This window comes from Anolis carolinensis, chromosome 6, assembly GCF_035594765.1.
Source record: "Anolis carolinensis isolate JA03-04 chromosome 6, rAnoCar3.1.pri, whole genome shotgun sequence".
Lineage (NCBI taxonomy): Eukaryota > Metazoa > Chordata > Lepidosauria > Squamata > Dactyloidae > Anolis > Anolis carolinensis.
In genome coordinates, this window is record NC_085846.1 from 83,385,187 (window position 1) to 83,402,419 (window position 17,233).

Sequence of the window (17,233 nt, forward strand, 5' to 3'; positions counted from 1 at the left end):
CTTTCCCATCTCATCTTTGCAGGAAAATTCAGAAGACGAAAGCAGAGGACTAGTTCACCAGCTTTCCAATGAAAGTCGCCTGTCTATAACAGATTCTGTCACAGAGTTTTTTGATGCACAGGAAGTCCTGCTGTCTGCAAGCTCTTCAGAAAATGAGGTCTGGGCGCTTGGGTCGGAAACATTGGTCTCTTGTTGCTTTTTTTCTACGTTGTTTGACCTTTACTGTCTTTATATTCTCATTGCAGTCCCAGCACAGCAAGTGTGCATAATTTCAGTATATACAGTTATTTGTTGCTGCTTGGTTTTAAAAGTATTTTTAAAAAAGATAGCAAAAGGGTGCGAAATGAATACAGGAAATGCTGCTCAGATTAGGATATAACTAGATACAAATCTGAGACAGCATATGTTTGAATGTGTCAGTCTGGAAACTCTTGTAAGGATTTTTTCCCCAATTGCATATTTGGACATTTTATTGCTCTTGGCAAAAAGCCCATGACAGATGCTACAATGTCATTCTGTGTTGCCGTCTCCAGACTGCATGACCTATTTTATCTACTTTTTGAATTTCCCAAATGTTGCATCGTTATAAGTGTAGGTTTACATGCACATGCTCCTTTTAATCAGAATGAAAGCATAATTCCTTTCTCCTCAGGTGTCTGATGATGATTCATATGCCAGTGATATCAGTGATAACATCTCTGAAGACAACTTAAGTAATGACATAGAAAATGAAAGGCAACCCCTCGGTATGAATGGTGAAATGGTGTTTTTAAATCCTTTTCTCGTAATTTCTTTTGCTTGGTAGCTGGTAATGCAGAAGTGAAGATATAGACAGATTAAGGACTATGTTTCCTTTTATCTGATTATTCTGCAGTGGTGAAAGAATACACACTGATCTGTTGTCTGAGTGAACATGAATAACACAGCATTAAATGGAGTTCCATTTTTCTGCCTCTTCCTCTTGGTTTCTTCAGAGGCTGTTTACTTTCAGGGAGAATAATGGCCCATGATATTGTGGTACATACATGCCAAAATGTGGGTGAAGTGAGGAATGCTGCTCATCTGAGCCCTTTGACATTCCCTTCACACATCGACTTGACACTCAAGTGGGAGATGGTTGTTATGTGGCTTCAGGTTGCTCTTGACTTATGGTGACTCTGTTGTAAGTTTGAGAGAATATGGCTTACCCAAAGTCATCCAAGGGCTTTTCGTAGGTGAGTTGGGATTTGAATCCTAGTTTCTAAGAGTTCTAGTCCTAGATATTCCTAGCACTGTAGATATGCAATAATTCCGGCTGCGTTTTTGTTTTTTATAATATTCAAGATGTATACTCTCTGGGAGATGCTTCTGTTGAGGGAATATTTTTGCTCATTTTTTGTGCTTTGTTTCTCCGTATTTTGTACACAGAGGAGGCAAAGCAAATTGAATAGTCCAGAGCTGTCAAAGTTATACACATTCCCTGCAATAAAAACGTTGTTTTAAAATGCAGTGTTTTTTAAAAACATCTTTGGATAAAGCATTCTTTAATTGGCACCTCTGGGATCTTTTTGTCTAGTTTAGAGCAGGCAATTAGTGCAGTATCTTTCATAGACTGTAGTCCCAGGCTACACATCTCCAATGTCAGAAATCTAATTTCTGATTAAGTACCTGTATGTTATTTTTTCCTAGCCGAGATGAAATTAAATACTTGTGCCAAATGATGAGGAATTCATGGCTCTAAGGGCAACTTTTAAAAATGAGAAGATGATTGGGCACAATGCCTAAAACAGATGAAGAACCTGCAATGGCCCCACTCCCAGTTGACTTCCATCCATGGAGAATCCCATGCCCATCATTCCAGGCAGACTGGGTTACTGGTTTTCACAGCTCAATCAATGACTAGCTCTAGACTCATGCTAGGGCCAAGCTTCTTCAGCAGTAACAAATACTGCTTGTGTTGTTATTGCTAAGCAGAGCCTTAATTGCTCCTGAGATTGCAAACAGGTGCTTGGTCTCTTCTTAAGTTAACCCTTATCTCGTCTTCTAGACTGTGTTCCTGATGGTCGTGTAGAAAGTCATTCCAAGCGGAGAACCTGTCTGCCAGCTCCGTGCCCCAACACGAGCAACATCAGCCTCTGGAACATTCTTCGGAATAATATAGGGAAAGATCTCTCCAAGGTGGCTATGCCAGTGGAGTTGAATGAACCCCTGAACACTTTGCAGCGGCTCTGTGAGGAACTGGAGTACAGTGAATTGCTGGACAAGGCAGCACACACACCAGACATGTTCGAAAGGATGGTAAGAAGGAATTGTATCCTGGAGCAATTCTAGTCAGTGAGTTACTCCTTTTCTTTTCATGGAAACACTTGGTCACATGACTGTTGAGCTGTCGTATGGAGAGAAACCCCAGAACAGAAGTCAATATTGTTAGATTCCTGCTTCATTACGGCTGTAATCTCCCATCATGTTTGCGATATGCATCTGTGTGTGCCCTATACATCTTTTTTTTAATCACTCTACTAGAAAAGCAGTTGAGAAGCAAATGATATTTGAATCCTCCAGCTACTTCATGGGCAGCCTACTCGCAACCTTTCAAGGGCAGTGTTACAGTCATGAAGGCTGCAGCACTAGTTATGTGCAGCCCAGGACAAGTCTACCATCTGGCACTGTTCTTACTGTAAGATGGAATGAAATGGAACTAAGCTATGAAATATTTTTTTACAACAGCAAATGCATGTGTCCCTTCTTTTAAGGAGTGGTAGTAATTGACAGAGGTGGACTCTGTAATTGACAGAGGTGGACATAGTTGCACTGCGATGCCCCAGCAATGTTAGGCAGCAGAGCTGATGTTACATAATGTTAGGAATTTGTAGTTCAGCAGGATCTGGGGGGTCACATAATTCCCAGCAGGGCTCTGTTTGAACACTATTTTGCAGACCTTTTTCTGAAACAGAGAGAAATCTCCTTGTCAGAAAAAACCTATTTGATGTGGAGAGCACTATGGGAATCATTTTTTCTCGTGCAAAATAACAACAGCTGCAAGGTTGTTGTTGTTGTACCTGACAGGAATTGTTGTTGACACTAAGAACAGCTTCCTTCCTGGACTGAACAACAACTTGCAGTGCAGAAATACGTGTACCTGTAAGTGCAGTCATCCCTCCTCATTCTCAGGAGCTATGAACAGACTCCTGCAAAAGTGGGAAAAAGAAAAAACCCACTAATGTGTTACAGATTGATGATGATAAATGGAAGCTCTTACATATGCCCACAATCCAGAGTCACCCGCAGAACAGTAACATGCCACTCAGGTTTGCAGAACAAAACCACAGAGATCAGAACAGTAGTATTTACAATGGTCCCTCTGATCACTTACAGAAGTCCACAGTCATAAAGAGTCCTTTCTCAGTCCACAAATCTGCTTCAGAGAAGAAGTTAACCTCACGCCACCTCATAGAAGGGAATCATTATTGTTATTTAAATATAATAAACTAAATCTGTCTTGAATATTGTGTGATTTGGCACTCAAACATCATTTGTTACAATATTGCTGAGAATTGCTCTGGGATAAAGTAACTTGTAAACTAGTCCTAATTCTCTTGCAGTCTTTGAGAACCAAAGGGGCTTAGATCTGTTTCTTTGGATTTGCCTCCCTTAAGCTAGTGTTGGTGGTGCTCAGAAAACCACAGACAACACGATATACATTTTAATGCTTCCTTCATTTTGTGCCTGAGGCAAAAAATGCAAGGTACATCCAATACACTTTATTTATAGTTATTATTTATTATTTGTATATCCCTTGCCTCCAGTGAGCTCAAAGTGATTTGTGTGGCTGTTCTCTTTTCCAATTTATTCTCATAACTGAGGTTTGGCTGAGGGAAATGGACTGGCCTGACATCCCCCACTAGCCTTTCCAATTCGTTTCTTCAAAGAGGAATTTTGTTCCAAACATTTCATTTTTTCAAAAGTCCTATTTCAGACTCAGGAGAGGCTTTAGAGTTATTCTGTACACAGTGACTCATGTTTCTGTGCTTAAGATGGTGCTGTAGCTTGCAGACACAAATTTGAAACTTTGCAAAGCAGAGAGAAATGGTCTTTGGCATCAGCATGAGATCCAAACTTCATTTAGACTGTAGCAAGAGATGACATTGATGTCCTCATTTGTGAAGAACCAACGCATATCTGTATGCTCTGTTTTTAGGTGTATGTAGCTGCATTTGCTGTCTCTGCCTATGCTTCCAGTTACTACAGAGCTGGAAGTAAGCCGTTTAATCCTGTGCTTGGAGAAACCTATGAATGTGTCCGGGAAGATAAGGGCTTGCAGTATTTTTCTGAGCAGGTACTACAGTCATTGTTATGTTCAAAAACGTACTCATTGCAATTACTTCTTGGAAATCTCTCTCATAGCGTATCTATAGAACATTTAAAATAAACTTTTGAGTGATCACCCCATCATTCCAGTTCAGACTTGAGAAGGTTGTAATTCAACTAACCTGTTTCAGATCGTATTTTTAGAAATTCCTGGTCTCAAAGAATGGATCTCCACCAACAGTTCTTGTAAGGCCCCTTCCACACAGCTGAATAAAATCCCACACTATCTGCTTTGAAATGTACTATATGGCAGTGTGGACTCAGATAACCCAGTTCAAAGCAGATATTGTGGGAATTTCTGCCTTGATATTCTGGGTTATATGGCTGTGCAGAAGGGCCCTAAGAATTCTTGAGAAAGTTCCATCTTTCCTCAGTCCAGCAATCACACAGTTCAGTCAAACTGTTCTGTCATCACTACTGATTAAAGTCAGTCTTATCTGCCTTAAAAAGATAATGCTTTCACTTCATTTTCTTATTGACATTTTGTTTAAAATGTCATATTAGATGGAGATCCTAAACCCATTTATCGGTTCATAAATTAGAGTCTCAATATTGGATTGAAAAATTTTCTAAATTTAATACCACCCAAGAGTTTTCAGTTACTACAGAGGTTCAATTCTATTAGACACAGTCAACCAACTCGGCCGTTTCAGTCAGGCTTAGGAAATTCAGGTTTCATTTGAAAGCTATAATGAGTGTGTTTGTGTTAGAGGGGACCTGACACAATTCAAGTAACATAGGATAAGACAGATATGTTGATGATCTGAAGGCTACAAGGATGGTTCATAAATTTCCTTATGAACTATGGAATATGATACATAGCATTCACTGAAGTGCAAAATCAGCAATATTCCCTGTTAAACATGTGAAGCATTCATCTCACAAATTATAGAGAACAGGGTCATTCTTCTGGCTGTGGCCCCACTATTAAGCAATACAGTAGAGTCTCACTTATCCAACATAAACAGGCCGGCAGAACGTTGGATAATAAGGAGGGATTAAGGAAAAGCCTATTAAACATCAAATTACATTATGATTTTACAAATTAAGCACCAAAACATCATGTTTTTACAACAAATCAACAGAAAAAGCAGTTCAATACACAGTAACGTTATGTAGTAATTACTGTATTTACGATTTAGCACCAAAACATAACAACGTATTGAAAACATTGACTACAAAAACACTGACTACTAAAAGGCAGACTGCATTGGATAATCCAGAAGGTTGGATAAGCTAAAGTCTACTGTGCTCAGAACCAGGCACAATATCCAAGGATAGATGTTATGCTAGGAACACGTCTTTTTCCCATGACCGGGGTTCTCTAGAATATCTATATTAAGATCATTAAAAATATCAGGTACATGATGGTATAAGTAACATTGAACTGGGAACTTGATAGACTTGCTGAGCAATGAGTAACATAGCACCAACCCACAATATTTGCCAGTTTTAACTTGGATGGCAGTATGAGGAGTGATATGACTATGTCCTGAAAATATCTTGAATTGCATTCAGCAGTGCTAGGCTTGTTTTCTTTTATGCCTCCATGTGGGCTGTCTGGATGTTAGAGTTGCCAGGTGACTTAGAGATTCATTGCCAAGAAACATGAAGGAGAATGTCTGAGAGAGTGCACTCTTTGGGGGAATAAGGGTTGGAAGCACACACAAAGTGTGATGACCCATGGGCCTTGTAGTCCTGCTCAGGACATTGTAATTCCTGATGAAGATGAAAACTTGGGTTTTTTACCTTCCCAGTCTGAACTGGATTCCTCTCAGCCAGATCTTTCCCAGGCAGATCTGGGAACCTTGCACCTGCAAGAAAGTTGTCTCCCAGAAGTATGTCAAACAAGCCCAGAGCCTACTTCTCCCGTGTTCTTGCGCCGGGAGTTTTGTAAACAACAGAGAAGTTTGGAATCAGCTTCGCGCAGGAGTGCGAGAATTGCAGCTAAGAATGTAGCCAATTAAGACTGCTTCTCGTGAGAATCTTTAAGGAGTTTAACATCTGGTCTCAGAGTTTAGCTTTCGTTTCTGATTCCCAGAGAACTGCTTCGGTGGGAAAGTTAGACTCTATATAGGTGTTTTACCCGCGTAGTAACTTCGCGGAGTCAATTCGTCAGCCTACGGAGCGAGTTGTGTCTGGACAGCGCGCTCCGATTCAAGCCTCGCTCCTGCTCAAGCCTTGCCTTGCTATCCAGCCATCGCCTTGCTTCCCAGCCTTTGTTTATCTACGGACTTTGCCTTGTTTCCCAGGACCAATCCTTGCCTTGTTCCACGGATTTTACCAAGTTATTCCACGGACCTTGTTCTTGTTCCTAGTTACCTTGTTCCACGTTTTAAGCCTTGTTTCAAGTATCAAGTTATTTCCTAGCCTTGCTCAAGTTTATGGACTAAAGGACCTTGTCATCTCCCCTCACTTTGCCTGGCAAAGTGAGTGTTTCGGTTATTGGATTACAACTTTGGACCATAATATTTCTTATTGGACATTGCTTTTTTGGACTAATTTTGACCTTTCCTGAAAGGTCCGCTTCTGAACTAACTTTTACATTTGTTTTTATTAACCTTATATATTTCCTTAATAAAGATATTAGTTAGAATCTGGCCTCTGCGTATGGTTATTGGTGCTCTGTAGCCGGGGTCGTGACAGTTTGACTCCGCCACCCTAAGCACCAATTAACCTCGGCCAGAATGTCTACCGGAACCGTGCCCGGTGGGCAGCCATTGAGCTACACCATCAGCAAGGACGAAGTGGATCGCATCCGCGACAGACTCAACGCCCAGGATGGAGAAATAAAGGGCTTGCGGGAGCGCGGAATCCGCCTCCCGGCCATGGCGTTGCCTACCAAGTTTACTGGAGAAGCTTCTAAGGTTCATGTTTTCCGTCGCCAATGTCAAGCTTATCTAGAGGCCCGTGATGCCGAGTTTCCCCAAGAAGACATCAAAGTGGCGTGGGTTTACAGTCTTCTAGACGGGCCAGCGGCCAATTGGGCGACGGCACTGTTCGACCAAGCCTCTCCACACCTAAGATCAGCGCAACACTTCTTGGACCACCTCAAGGAGACTTGGGGAATCGAGGACAATTTGGAGGCAGCCGGTCACAAACTCCGTCGCCTTTTCCAAGGAGACAGACCTATGTCTCAGTATATAGCCGAGTTCCGAGTGCTGGCCCACAACACCGGCTGGAACGATGTAGCCCTCAGAGGACAATTCCGGGAGGGTCTCAACATTGAAATGCTGGAAGAAATCTCCAAGGTGGATCCTCCCCAGACCCTCGAGGCACTCATTGATCAATGTTTACGGGCTGAAGTCATGATTGCCAACAGGAAACAGTGGGTTCGAGGCCAGGGCAGTAGAGCCGGGGCAAAACCCCCCGCTCCCGCCAGCGTTCAGCCACGTCCAGTGTGGAGACCCCCACCGCCAACCCCATACCCCAGAGGAGGCGAGGAGGTGCCGATGCAGTTGGGCAATGTGCGTCCCAGACTAGATGCCGCCGAGAAGGCCCGTCGTCAACGCTTAAACCTCTGTTGGTACTGCGGGAACGGGGGCCACTTCGCCAGAGAGTGCCCAGCCAAAGGGAAGCCTGCCGCCCGTCTTGCGGCGGCGTCCTCCACGGAGACGAAGGCGTCTGAGCCGACTGGCACACAGCCGGCGGGGGAAGCCAACGACCGGGTGTAGAGAGGCTCGCCAACCCGGTCAAAAAATCCATTCAAGAGCCGCCAACCGGGGTCCTGTTCCTTCTCGTGGTCACATTATGGTCAGCAAAAAGGGGACCCGTCATGATCCACGCCATGATAGACTCTGGAGCTACCAACAATTTCATTGATAGAGAGTATGCCGACTCTCTGGGATTACAATATCATGATTTCAAGAATGCCCGTGTGGTGCAAGCCATAGACGGCCGCCCCCTCAAGACGGGCCCCGTAAGTCAGTGGTCGGAACCCACCAGGATGTGGATAAGGGAACATATGGAAGAGATTTCCTTCTTTGTTACCGAGGTTCCCCATTTCCCTGTGATTTTGGGAATTCCATGGCTGACTCTCCACGACCCTAACATCTCCTGGTCCAACAGAGAACTGCAGTTTGCTTCACCGTACTGCCAAAACCATTGCCTCGTAGCCAAGGTCTGCCATGCCACAGACACCGAGCCCATCATCACCTTGCCAAAGAAGTACTCCGAGTATTGGGATGTATTCAATGAGAAAGAAGCCGAAAAATTACCCCCACATAGACCTTATGACTGTGCCATTGACTTGGTGGAGGGGGCCCCGATCCCGCGAGGGCATCTCTACTCCCTGACTGAACCAGAGCAAGAAGCTCTCAGGGAATTCATAGAGACAAACCTTCGCAAGGGATTCATCAGACCCTCTCAATCCCCAGCCGCCTCCCCAGTGATGTTTGTGAAGAAGAAGTCAGGGGAACTACGCTTGGTGGTGGACTACAGAGCATTGAACAATATCACCAAGCGGAACAGCTATCCCCTGCCCTTAATCTCGGATCTACTGGATCGGCTTCGAGGAGCCAAGGTTTACACCAAGCTGGATCTTCGGGGGGCTTACAACTTAGTTCGCATCAGGGAAGGGGACGAGTGGAAGACCGCCTTCCAGACCAAATTCGGATTATTCGAGTCCCGAGTTATGAATTTCGGTTTATGCGGAGCTCCCGCAACGTTCCAGCATTTTGTCAATGACATTTTTCAGGACTATCTAGACAGGTTCTTGATAATCTACCTGGACGATTTTTTGGTGTTTTCTAGATCACAATCAGAACATGAGAACCACGTCAAAATGGTGTTACAACGATTGCGGGATCATGGACTTTATGCCAAGCTGGAAAAATGCGCCTTTGATCTACAAGAGGTAGATTTCCTTGGTTACCGCATCTCGCCTCTAGGGCTTTCCATGGATCCAGCCAAGGTTTCAGCAGTATTGGAATGGCGGGCGCCAACTAACAAGAAAGAGGTGCAGCGTTTCTTGGGGTTCGCGAACTATTACCGCAAGTTCATTCCAGATTTTGCCCGCTGGTCCGACCCCATCACTAGCTGCATCCGTGGAAAGCAGCCTTTCCGCTGGACTGATCAAGCAGAGAAAGGGTTCCAGCAACTAAAGAAACTATTCACCTCCCAGCCAATTCTACAGCACCCAAATCCTGGAACCCCTTTTGTTGTGCAAGCGGACGCCTCTGATGTGGCAATTGGGGCTGTACTCTTACAACCGGTGGGAGATCACCTCCATCCCTGTGCCTTTTACTCTCGTCAACTAACCACACCAGAGAGGAATTACACCATTTGGGAAAAAGAACTACTGGCCATAAAGGCAGCCTTTGAAACTTGGAGACATTGGCTAGAAGGGGCCAAATTTCCCATTGAAGTCCACACTGATCATCGTAATCTAGAACATCTAAGAACTGCCCGCAAACTAAATCAGAGGCAGCAACGTTGGGCTTTATTCTTCGAACGTTTCGACTTCCAGATTCATTATGTGACCCCAGCCCAGACCAAGCAAGCAGACGCCCTGTCACGTAAACCGTAATACGCTGCAGGACGCAAGGAGACCTTTGAATCCCAACTATTACAACCCGGGAACTTTGCCACGCTCACAGTGGGGAACACCAAATCCATTCCCATTGGTTCAACTTCCTCTACTCCAGGACCCCTCTGTGCTCAAGAAATCAGGGCTAGTCAGCAAGCAGATGCCTGGGCGCAGGACCAACTTCGCCAAGGTCTGCATTTTCCCTTTTCGCTTAAGGATGGGCTGCTTTGCTATAGAAATCATGTTTATATCCCACCCGGACCGGGCAGGGAAAAAGCGCTTCGTCTGTGTCATGATTGCAAACCAGCAGGACACTTCGGACTATTTAAAACCATGCATCTGATCCTAAGGGATTTTTGGTGGCCCAAGATCCGCAAGGATGTGGAAAAATATGTCAACACCTGCCCAGTATGCCAGCGCTCCAAGATAAGAAGGGAGAAGCCCTCAGGGCTTTTACACCCCCTTCCTACCCCATCTCGCCCATGGGAAATAATTTCTGCGGATTTCATCACTGACCTACCACCTTCCTGTGGATTCACCACGATCTTAGTGGTGGTGGACCTTTTCACCAAGTTAGCCCATTTCATTCCCTGCGAAGGCCTCCCCACGGCCAAAGAGACTGCGGATCTATTCCTTCAACATGTTTTCAGACTACATGGATTGCCCAAGAGTTTAGTCACAGACCGTGGATCTCAATTCACCTCTCGTTTTTGGAAGGCGCTACAAAAACTATTGGGCATAGACTCTCGCTTATCTTCAGCTCATCATCCCCAAACAGATGGGCAAACGGAGCGCACCAATGCCACTTTGGAGCAGTATCTTCGCTGTTATGTAAACTACCAACAGGACAATTGGGCTTCTCTGTTACCACTGTCTGAGTTTGCCTACAACAATGGAGTTCAAGCTTCTACAAAAGAAACGCCGTTCTTTGCAAACTACGGCTTCCATCCACGTTTCTTTCCCCCTGTCATTGAAACTTCAGAAGTTCCCGCAGCAGAGGATTGGCTGCAGGAACTCACAGCGGTGCAACAACTTTTGCTCCAGCAACTGGACCAAGCCAAGGAGGACTATAAACACCACGCTGACAAACACCGCCAGCCGGGCCCCGAAATCAAGGTAGGAGATCGGGTTTTTCTGTCCACTCGCTTTCTGCCCTCCCACCGCCCTTGCCGGAAGTTAGATGCCCGTTTCATTGGCCCCTATCCAGTGGTGGCGCAATTAAACCCCGTGACTTTCAAACTCCAACTTCCGCGTTCAATGCGCATTCACCCAGTGTTTCACCGTTCCCTGCTCCTTCCGGCGGATGGTGTGCGTCCTGATACAGACCAACCGGCCCCCCCTCCTGTTTTGATGAATGGGGAGGAGGAGTTCGAGGTTGAGGACATTTTGGATTCTCGCTTTCACCGCCGCCGCCTACAATATCTCATTGACTGGGTGGGTTTTGGCCCTGAGGAACGCTCTTGGGAAGACGCCTCCACAGTCCATGCTCCTGAGCTAACCCGTCGCTTTCATCAGACCTATCCCGCCAAGCCGCGACCTCGCGCCTCGGGGAGAGGGCCCCAGTTTGGGAGGGGCCTTGAGGAGGGGGATAGTGTGATGACCCATGGGCCTTGTAGTCCTGCTCAGGACATTGTAATTCCTGATGAAGATGAAAACTTGGGTTTTTTACCTTCCCAGTCTGAACTGGATTCCTCTCAGCCAGATCTTTCCCAGGCAGATCTGGGAACCTTGCACCTGCAAGAAAGTTGTCTCCCAGAAGTATGTCAAACAAGCCCAGAGCCTACTTCTCCCGTGTTCTTGCGCCGGGAGTTTTGTAAACAACAGAGAAGTTTGGAATCAGCTTCGCGCAGGAGTGCGAGAATTGCAGCTAAGAATGTAGCCAATTAAGACTGCTTCTCGTGAGAATCTTTAAGGAGTTTAACATCTGGTCTCAGAGTTTAGCTTTCGTTTCTGATTCCCAGAGAACTGCTTCGGTGGGAAAGTTAGACTCTATATAGGTGTTTTACCCGCGTAGTAACTTCGCGGAGTCAATTCGTCAGCCTACGGAGCGAGTTGTGTCTGGACAGCGCGCTCCGATTCAAGCCTCGCTCCTGCTCAAGCCTTGCCTTGCTATCCAGCCATCGCCTTGCTTCCCAGCCTTTGTTTATCTACGGACTTTGCCTTGTTTCCCAGGACCAATCCTTGCCTTGTTCCACGGATTTTACCAAGTTATTCCACGGACCTTGTTCTTGTTCCTAGTTACCTTGTTCCACGTTTTAAGCCTTGTTTCAAGTATCAAGTTATTTCCTAGCCTTGCTCAAGTTTATGGACTAAAGGACCTTGTCATCTCCCCTCACTTTGCCTGGCAAAGTGAGTGTTTCGGTTATTGGATTACAACTTTGGACCATAATATTTCTTATTGGACATTGCTTTTTTGGACTAATTTTGACCTTTCCTGAAAGGTCCGCTTCTGAACTAACTTTTACATTTGTTTTTATTAACCTTATATATTTCCTTAATAAAGATATTAGTTAGAATCTGGCCTCTGCGTATGGTTATTGGTGCTCTGTAGCCGGGGTCGTGACACAAAGTCACATCATAGCATTTTTAGTGATAGTACAAGAATTGAGGTACTACATCTAACCTGGACTTCAAACTAACTGTATCAAAGTTAATGGCCATCTAAAAGGGAATTGTCTAGACAGCAGCTTGAAAAAAAACACAATAAAATAAGCCAGATATGAAACCTGAATTAGCACATGCTTGAATTCAGCAGGAAATTTATCACTTGGTTTTCTAGGTCTGTGGTTTATTTCGTACTAAATGATATTATCTCCCAAATGAAACATAACTGTCCTTTTTGTGGGATTTTCCTGTGTACGCATTTTTCTGTAGCATGAGTTTTGAAATTTCCTCTCCCCAAATTTTGTAACTTAGCTGATTCAAAGCAAACCCAAAACAGATATTGCAGAAACATCTTAGCCAATAATGTATGTTAAGGAGTCAGGAGGAACTCCTTGTGTTACATTCAAGTAGTACCTGTTCCTCATTCCAGATTCTGCTTTCTTGATATTTTAGTGTTGGTACTCAGCACTTGGGGGGGGGGGGGGTCAAACTTTCCACTATAATATGACTTTTATATGTGTGTGTTTTTGTTGTCATTGTTTCCCATCTGCCCAGTGTTTTTTTTTTCTTAAAGCTTCTTTGTCCCTGCACAGTATGCAAATTATGAATTACTAACAATAATCAAGTTTGCACTTCTGAATAACCTTCAGAACTCACCCGATTTTTTAAAAGCCATTTTTAGTCATCAGTGATTTTAATTTTACAGGCTCCCTCTTGTGGTCAACACTGTGTGTATATGTGCCTTCAATTTGTCTGTCTATTTATGGCAACCCGATGAATTACATAGGAATACTAAAAAAGTGGTTTTGCCAATTTCTTCTTCTGAAACATAGCCTACAACAGCTGGTATCCATTGGTGGTCTACCATCCAAGTACTGGCCAGGACTGACACTATTTGGCTTCCAAAATTATATGGTGCCTTTAGGGTAGCAGTACTGAAAGGAAAATTAAACTATTTGAAAAATTCATGAGAGAAATATGAGCAACTGAAAAATGGTGTTAATATAATGGTAACCTTCACTTCCTCTTCCTGTTAGGTCAGTCATCATCCACCTATATCTGCATGTCATGCTGAATCTGACAACTTTGTGTTTTGGCAAGGTAACTTTTTAAACTTATCATTTACCAGTTTGAAAAAATATGAACTCAATCTACAAACTCAAAAGGAGGCAGATGTAGTCATCAAGGCAGAATTATGCATTTTCATAGTTATATGGAAAGGCAAACAGAAACATAATAGGTTTGAATACAACTGACCTTAGAATTTTGTCATCTGTGTGGGCAGGATATTTTAAGAAATGTGTAGTAACTTACAAACATAGACTAAAAGCAGCTAGATGTGATATGTGAAGTGAATACCATCAGACAAGATTAACATCTATAAGTTCATGTTTATGTCCTCCTTTATAAGATAAGAGCATAATTTACCCAATATGATAAGATAGATTTCTCCAGCTTTTTAAATAAAACAGTAGAGGAACAAATCTATTGCTTTCCCCCTCAAAATATTTTAATTTAAAACACAGTTCATCTGCTACATGGGTATAAGCCTTGTTAAATGAAGTTTTTATTGGAACAGCACTTAGGGCAGTGGTTCTCAACCTGTGGGTCCCCAGATGTTTTAGCCTTCAACTCCCAGAAATCCTAACAGCTGGTAAACTAGCTGGGATTTCTGGGAGTTGGGACCCATAGGTTGAGAACAACTGACTTATGGAGATATAGCTAAGGTTCAAATGAAGTTACCTTTTGCAGAAGCGTTCCAAGAAATTGTTCTTCACCTGCCAGTTTCCATATCACCTGAAGTCAGGTAGGTTGCAAAACTCTCCTGGTAACTGGGATACATTTCAACTGGTGTTAGGTTGTGTGCCTTTTTACAGCACCAGGTGATGAAGATTATTTTAGACAGATCATTCCAGCATTTTTAATAGTCTTGCAACCTTTGGCTAGTATTTCTTTTTGACATTATTATTTTGATTCATTATGATTTGACAGCATTTGTTTTTAAGCTACACAGCACACAGGGAGGGTGTATCTGTGTCTACATAGTATCATTTATATATTGACAAAATCAAAACAATCCTATAAATATGCATTATTGGTGAGTGGTATTTCTAAAGATGTAACATTATAAAACTTAATTACATAATGTCCATGCATGATTATATGTGGCAGAACTGATTGGTGCAGAGTGAACACTGAAACTATTCATCACAAATGCAGAATATAATTTAGCGTGTCTTATTTCAGCATACTCCAAAAAGATTTGCAATTACAAATGCTGTTCCCTCTGCTTGCAATAAATAGTTCAGCAAATCACATTACTTAAAGCAGACTTCTGAACTGATCTCAGAGGCAGAGGGGAGCATATGGTTTTCTGCATTATAGTTATTATTTCAACCGGCATGATGCTGTAATTATGTTATGCTTGGTTTCAGCCTCTTGAGAATCACATACAACGATAGACAGGCTGTCATACAAGTGGGTGCAGGATTGCATCCTCATGTAATCAGCACAAGGTTAAGTTGCAGCCTGGTTCCAAAACTCATGTTATGACACACATAGGTTCAGCAGAATTATAATTATTCTGATTGTTATGTTATACTGATGAAATATAGAAATTACACTAGAAGTTTCCACTGAAAATCTACTAATGAGTACACAAATACTTCTTAATACTTTTGTTAACATATCATAACTATTGATGGAAGTATTAAAGCTTTTAGTTTCATAATTCATCAAATTGAACAGTAGCAAGATGCCTATGTTTGGTGTTAAAAATCTCCTTAGATACTGTTGTTGATGATGATGACGATACTCTGTCTAATTTCAGATATCAGGTGGAAAAACAAATTCTGGGGGAAATCTATGGAAATTGTGCCAGTTGGTACGACCCATGTAACATTGCCAGCGTAAGTTCTGAATTAGTGCATACAAAGAAACTAAACCAAATTTGCCTAGCAACGCAGTATTCTAAAGTTCAGAAGTTCTCAAAATGCCTTTAGCTCAGGAAAAAAAATCCCCAAATTTTCTTTGTTTTCTTATTCCCTACCAAATCATAAATAGATACTCTGTCACATGCATAGCATGGGTACAAAATAGCTGGAGGACCACTTTGAAAATGCAATGGGGCTAACAATTGATTCATCTGTCACTAATGCCACAGTCTTAACACCTCCTAATATTCACATACTCAGTAGGCTTGTGCATTTAGGCTGAACCTCAATCCATTTCTGTTGACCGGATTCTGGTAGACCCCCGTAATCATTTTTGGGTGCATCCCGAAAACGGGTGGTAGCTGGATAGCTGTTTTTGGGCCCGCAGTTGAAAAATACGGTTAGATCCGGTCCATTGCTGGTGAATGGGGAACTTACAAAGCTCCCCTCTCCGTTCCTGGGACCCTTTCATTTTTTTTCCCTTCAAGGGAGCCTGGGTTTCAGTGATGGAGTTAAGGAAGCAGACACAGCTTGCATAAGACACGTCATCTTTGTGCACCATGTGATACCGAATAGGGGAGGAGGAGCTGTGATTGGCTGCCACGTGGTCCTATAGCGTACAAAAAAAACATGATGGCTGGGCCCTTGCTGTTACAGCCATCCGACTAAGCCGGATTGGCTGAAGGGAACCAACAGCTCCGAATCCGTGCACAAGCCTAATACTCAGAAGAATATTCCCTCAGCTCTTTTTTGTTGTCTATAAGTGTCAGCTTTCTTTCTGGATAAGGCTCTTCCCCACTTTTTGGTCTTTTTACTTGTCTAGAAGAGAGTAAAATAAATTTTCTGAATATTTCAGCTTAATGTTTTAATACGCTAACCAGGTTTTCTACTTTATTCCAGTTTTAAGGACCACTATGAATGGAATAAAGTGACATCTTGTATTCATAATATCTTAAGTGGACAGAGATGGATAGAACACTATGGAGAGATCATAATCAAGAATCTGAATGACAGTAGTTGCTGCTGCAAACTTACTTTTGTCAAGGTAATATTTAAATTTAAAATAGCTTGAATGTGCCAAAGCAAGGGTATTTTATTTTATTTTGTTCTCATTGGGACTGCAGTCAACGTACTGGTTATCTGTCAAAGATCAGAGAGTGGTAACAGGGAATATATATATATATATATATAGAGAGAGAGAGAGAGAGAGAATCAAAGTGTGTTAAGACCAATTCCCCACCCCACCTAACTCGCTTCCTCACTCCCTTTCTTTTTTCCTTGCTTCCTTTTTTCCTAAAAGGGACAGATTACTCCTTTGAGTGGCCTTTGTAATGGGCTAAGGGCTAAGAATTACATTTTGTCTATCCTTTGTAATGTATTTCATGAAAACACAGCATAATTGCTATGAGATCATCTTGGGCAATTAAGATTTGGGGGTAGAATCCCCAGGTTGTAAGCAATAGATAGTGAATTTTAATGTATCGAGTAATCATCTCCCCCATCACCACCCCTAAATATATGTTTTAGGACTGATTTTGGTTTGGTTTTGTTTTTTCTTCCAGACGAAATACTGGAATCACAATGTTCATGAGATTGAAGGCAGTGTTTTAGACAAAAATGGAAAAGTAGTACATCGCCTTTTTGGGAAATGGCATGAGAATATATACTGTGGAACACCATCTGCAGCAAATTGCATCTGGAGAGCTAGTTAGTGATCAACTAATTATTTTATTTTTTTACCCTGTCATGGTGCTCTTCCATTAATTTCCCCCCATAATCTGGGTATGTTTAATCTTTGCATATGCTTGGGTAATACTTTATA

At 42.8% G+C, this 17,233-nt stretch overlaps 1 protein-coding gene across 4 annotated transcripts in view; it reads left to right on the plus strand.

Moving 5' to 3' along the window:
- osbpl3 (oxysterol binding protein like 3) overlaps window positions 1-17,233 on the plus strand; it is a 148,946-nt gene that overhangs the window by 122,061 nt on the left and 9,652 nt on the right. For all 4 annotated transcript variants that reach the window (XM_008112667.3, XM_008112666.3, XM_008112668.3 and 1 more), the window contains 8 exons: window positions 23-157; window positions 653-746; window positions 2,027-2,277; window positions 4,178-4,315; window positions 13,516-13,579; window positions 15,309-15,387; window positions 16,312-16,456; window positions 16,974-17,118. In XM_008112667.3, the coding sequence (XP_008110874.1) occupies window positions 23-157; window positions 653-746; window positions 2,027-2,277; window positions 4,178-4,315; window positions 13,516-13,579; window positions 15,309-15,387; window positions 16,312-16,456; window positions 16,974-17,118 (1,051 nt within the window). The remainder of the gene's footprint in view (window positions 1-22; window positions 158-652; window positions 747-2,026; window positions 2,278-4,177; window positions 4,316-13,515; window positions 13,580-15,308; window positions 15,388-16,311; window positions 16,457-16,973; window positions 17,119-17,233) is intronic.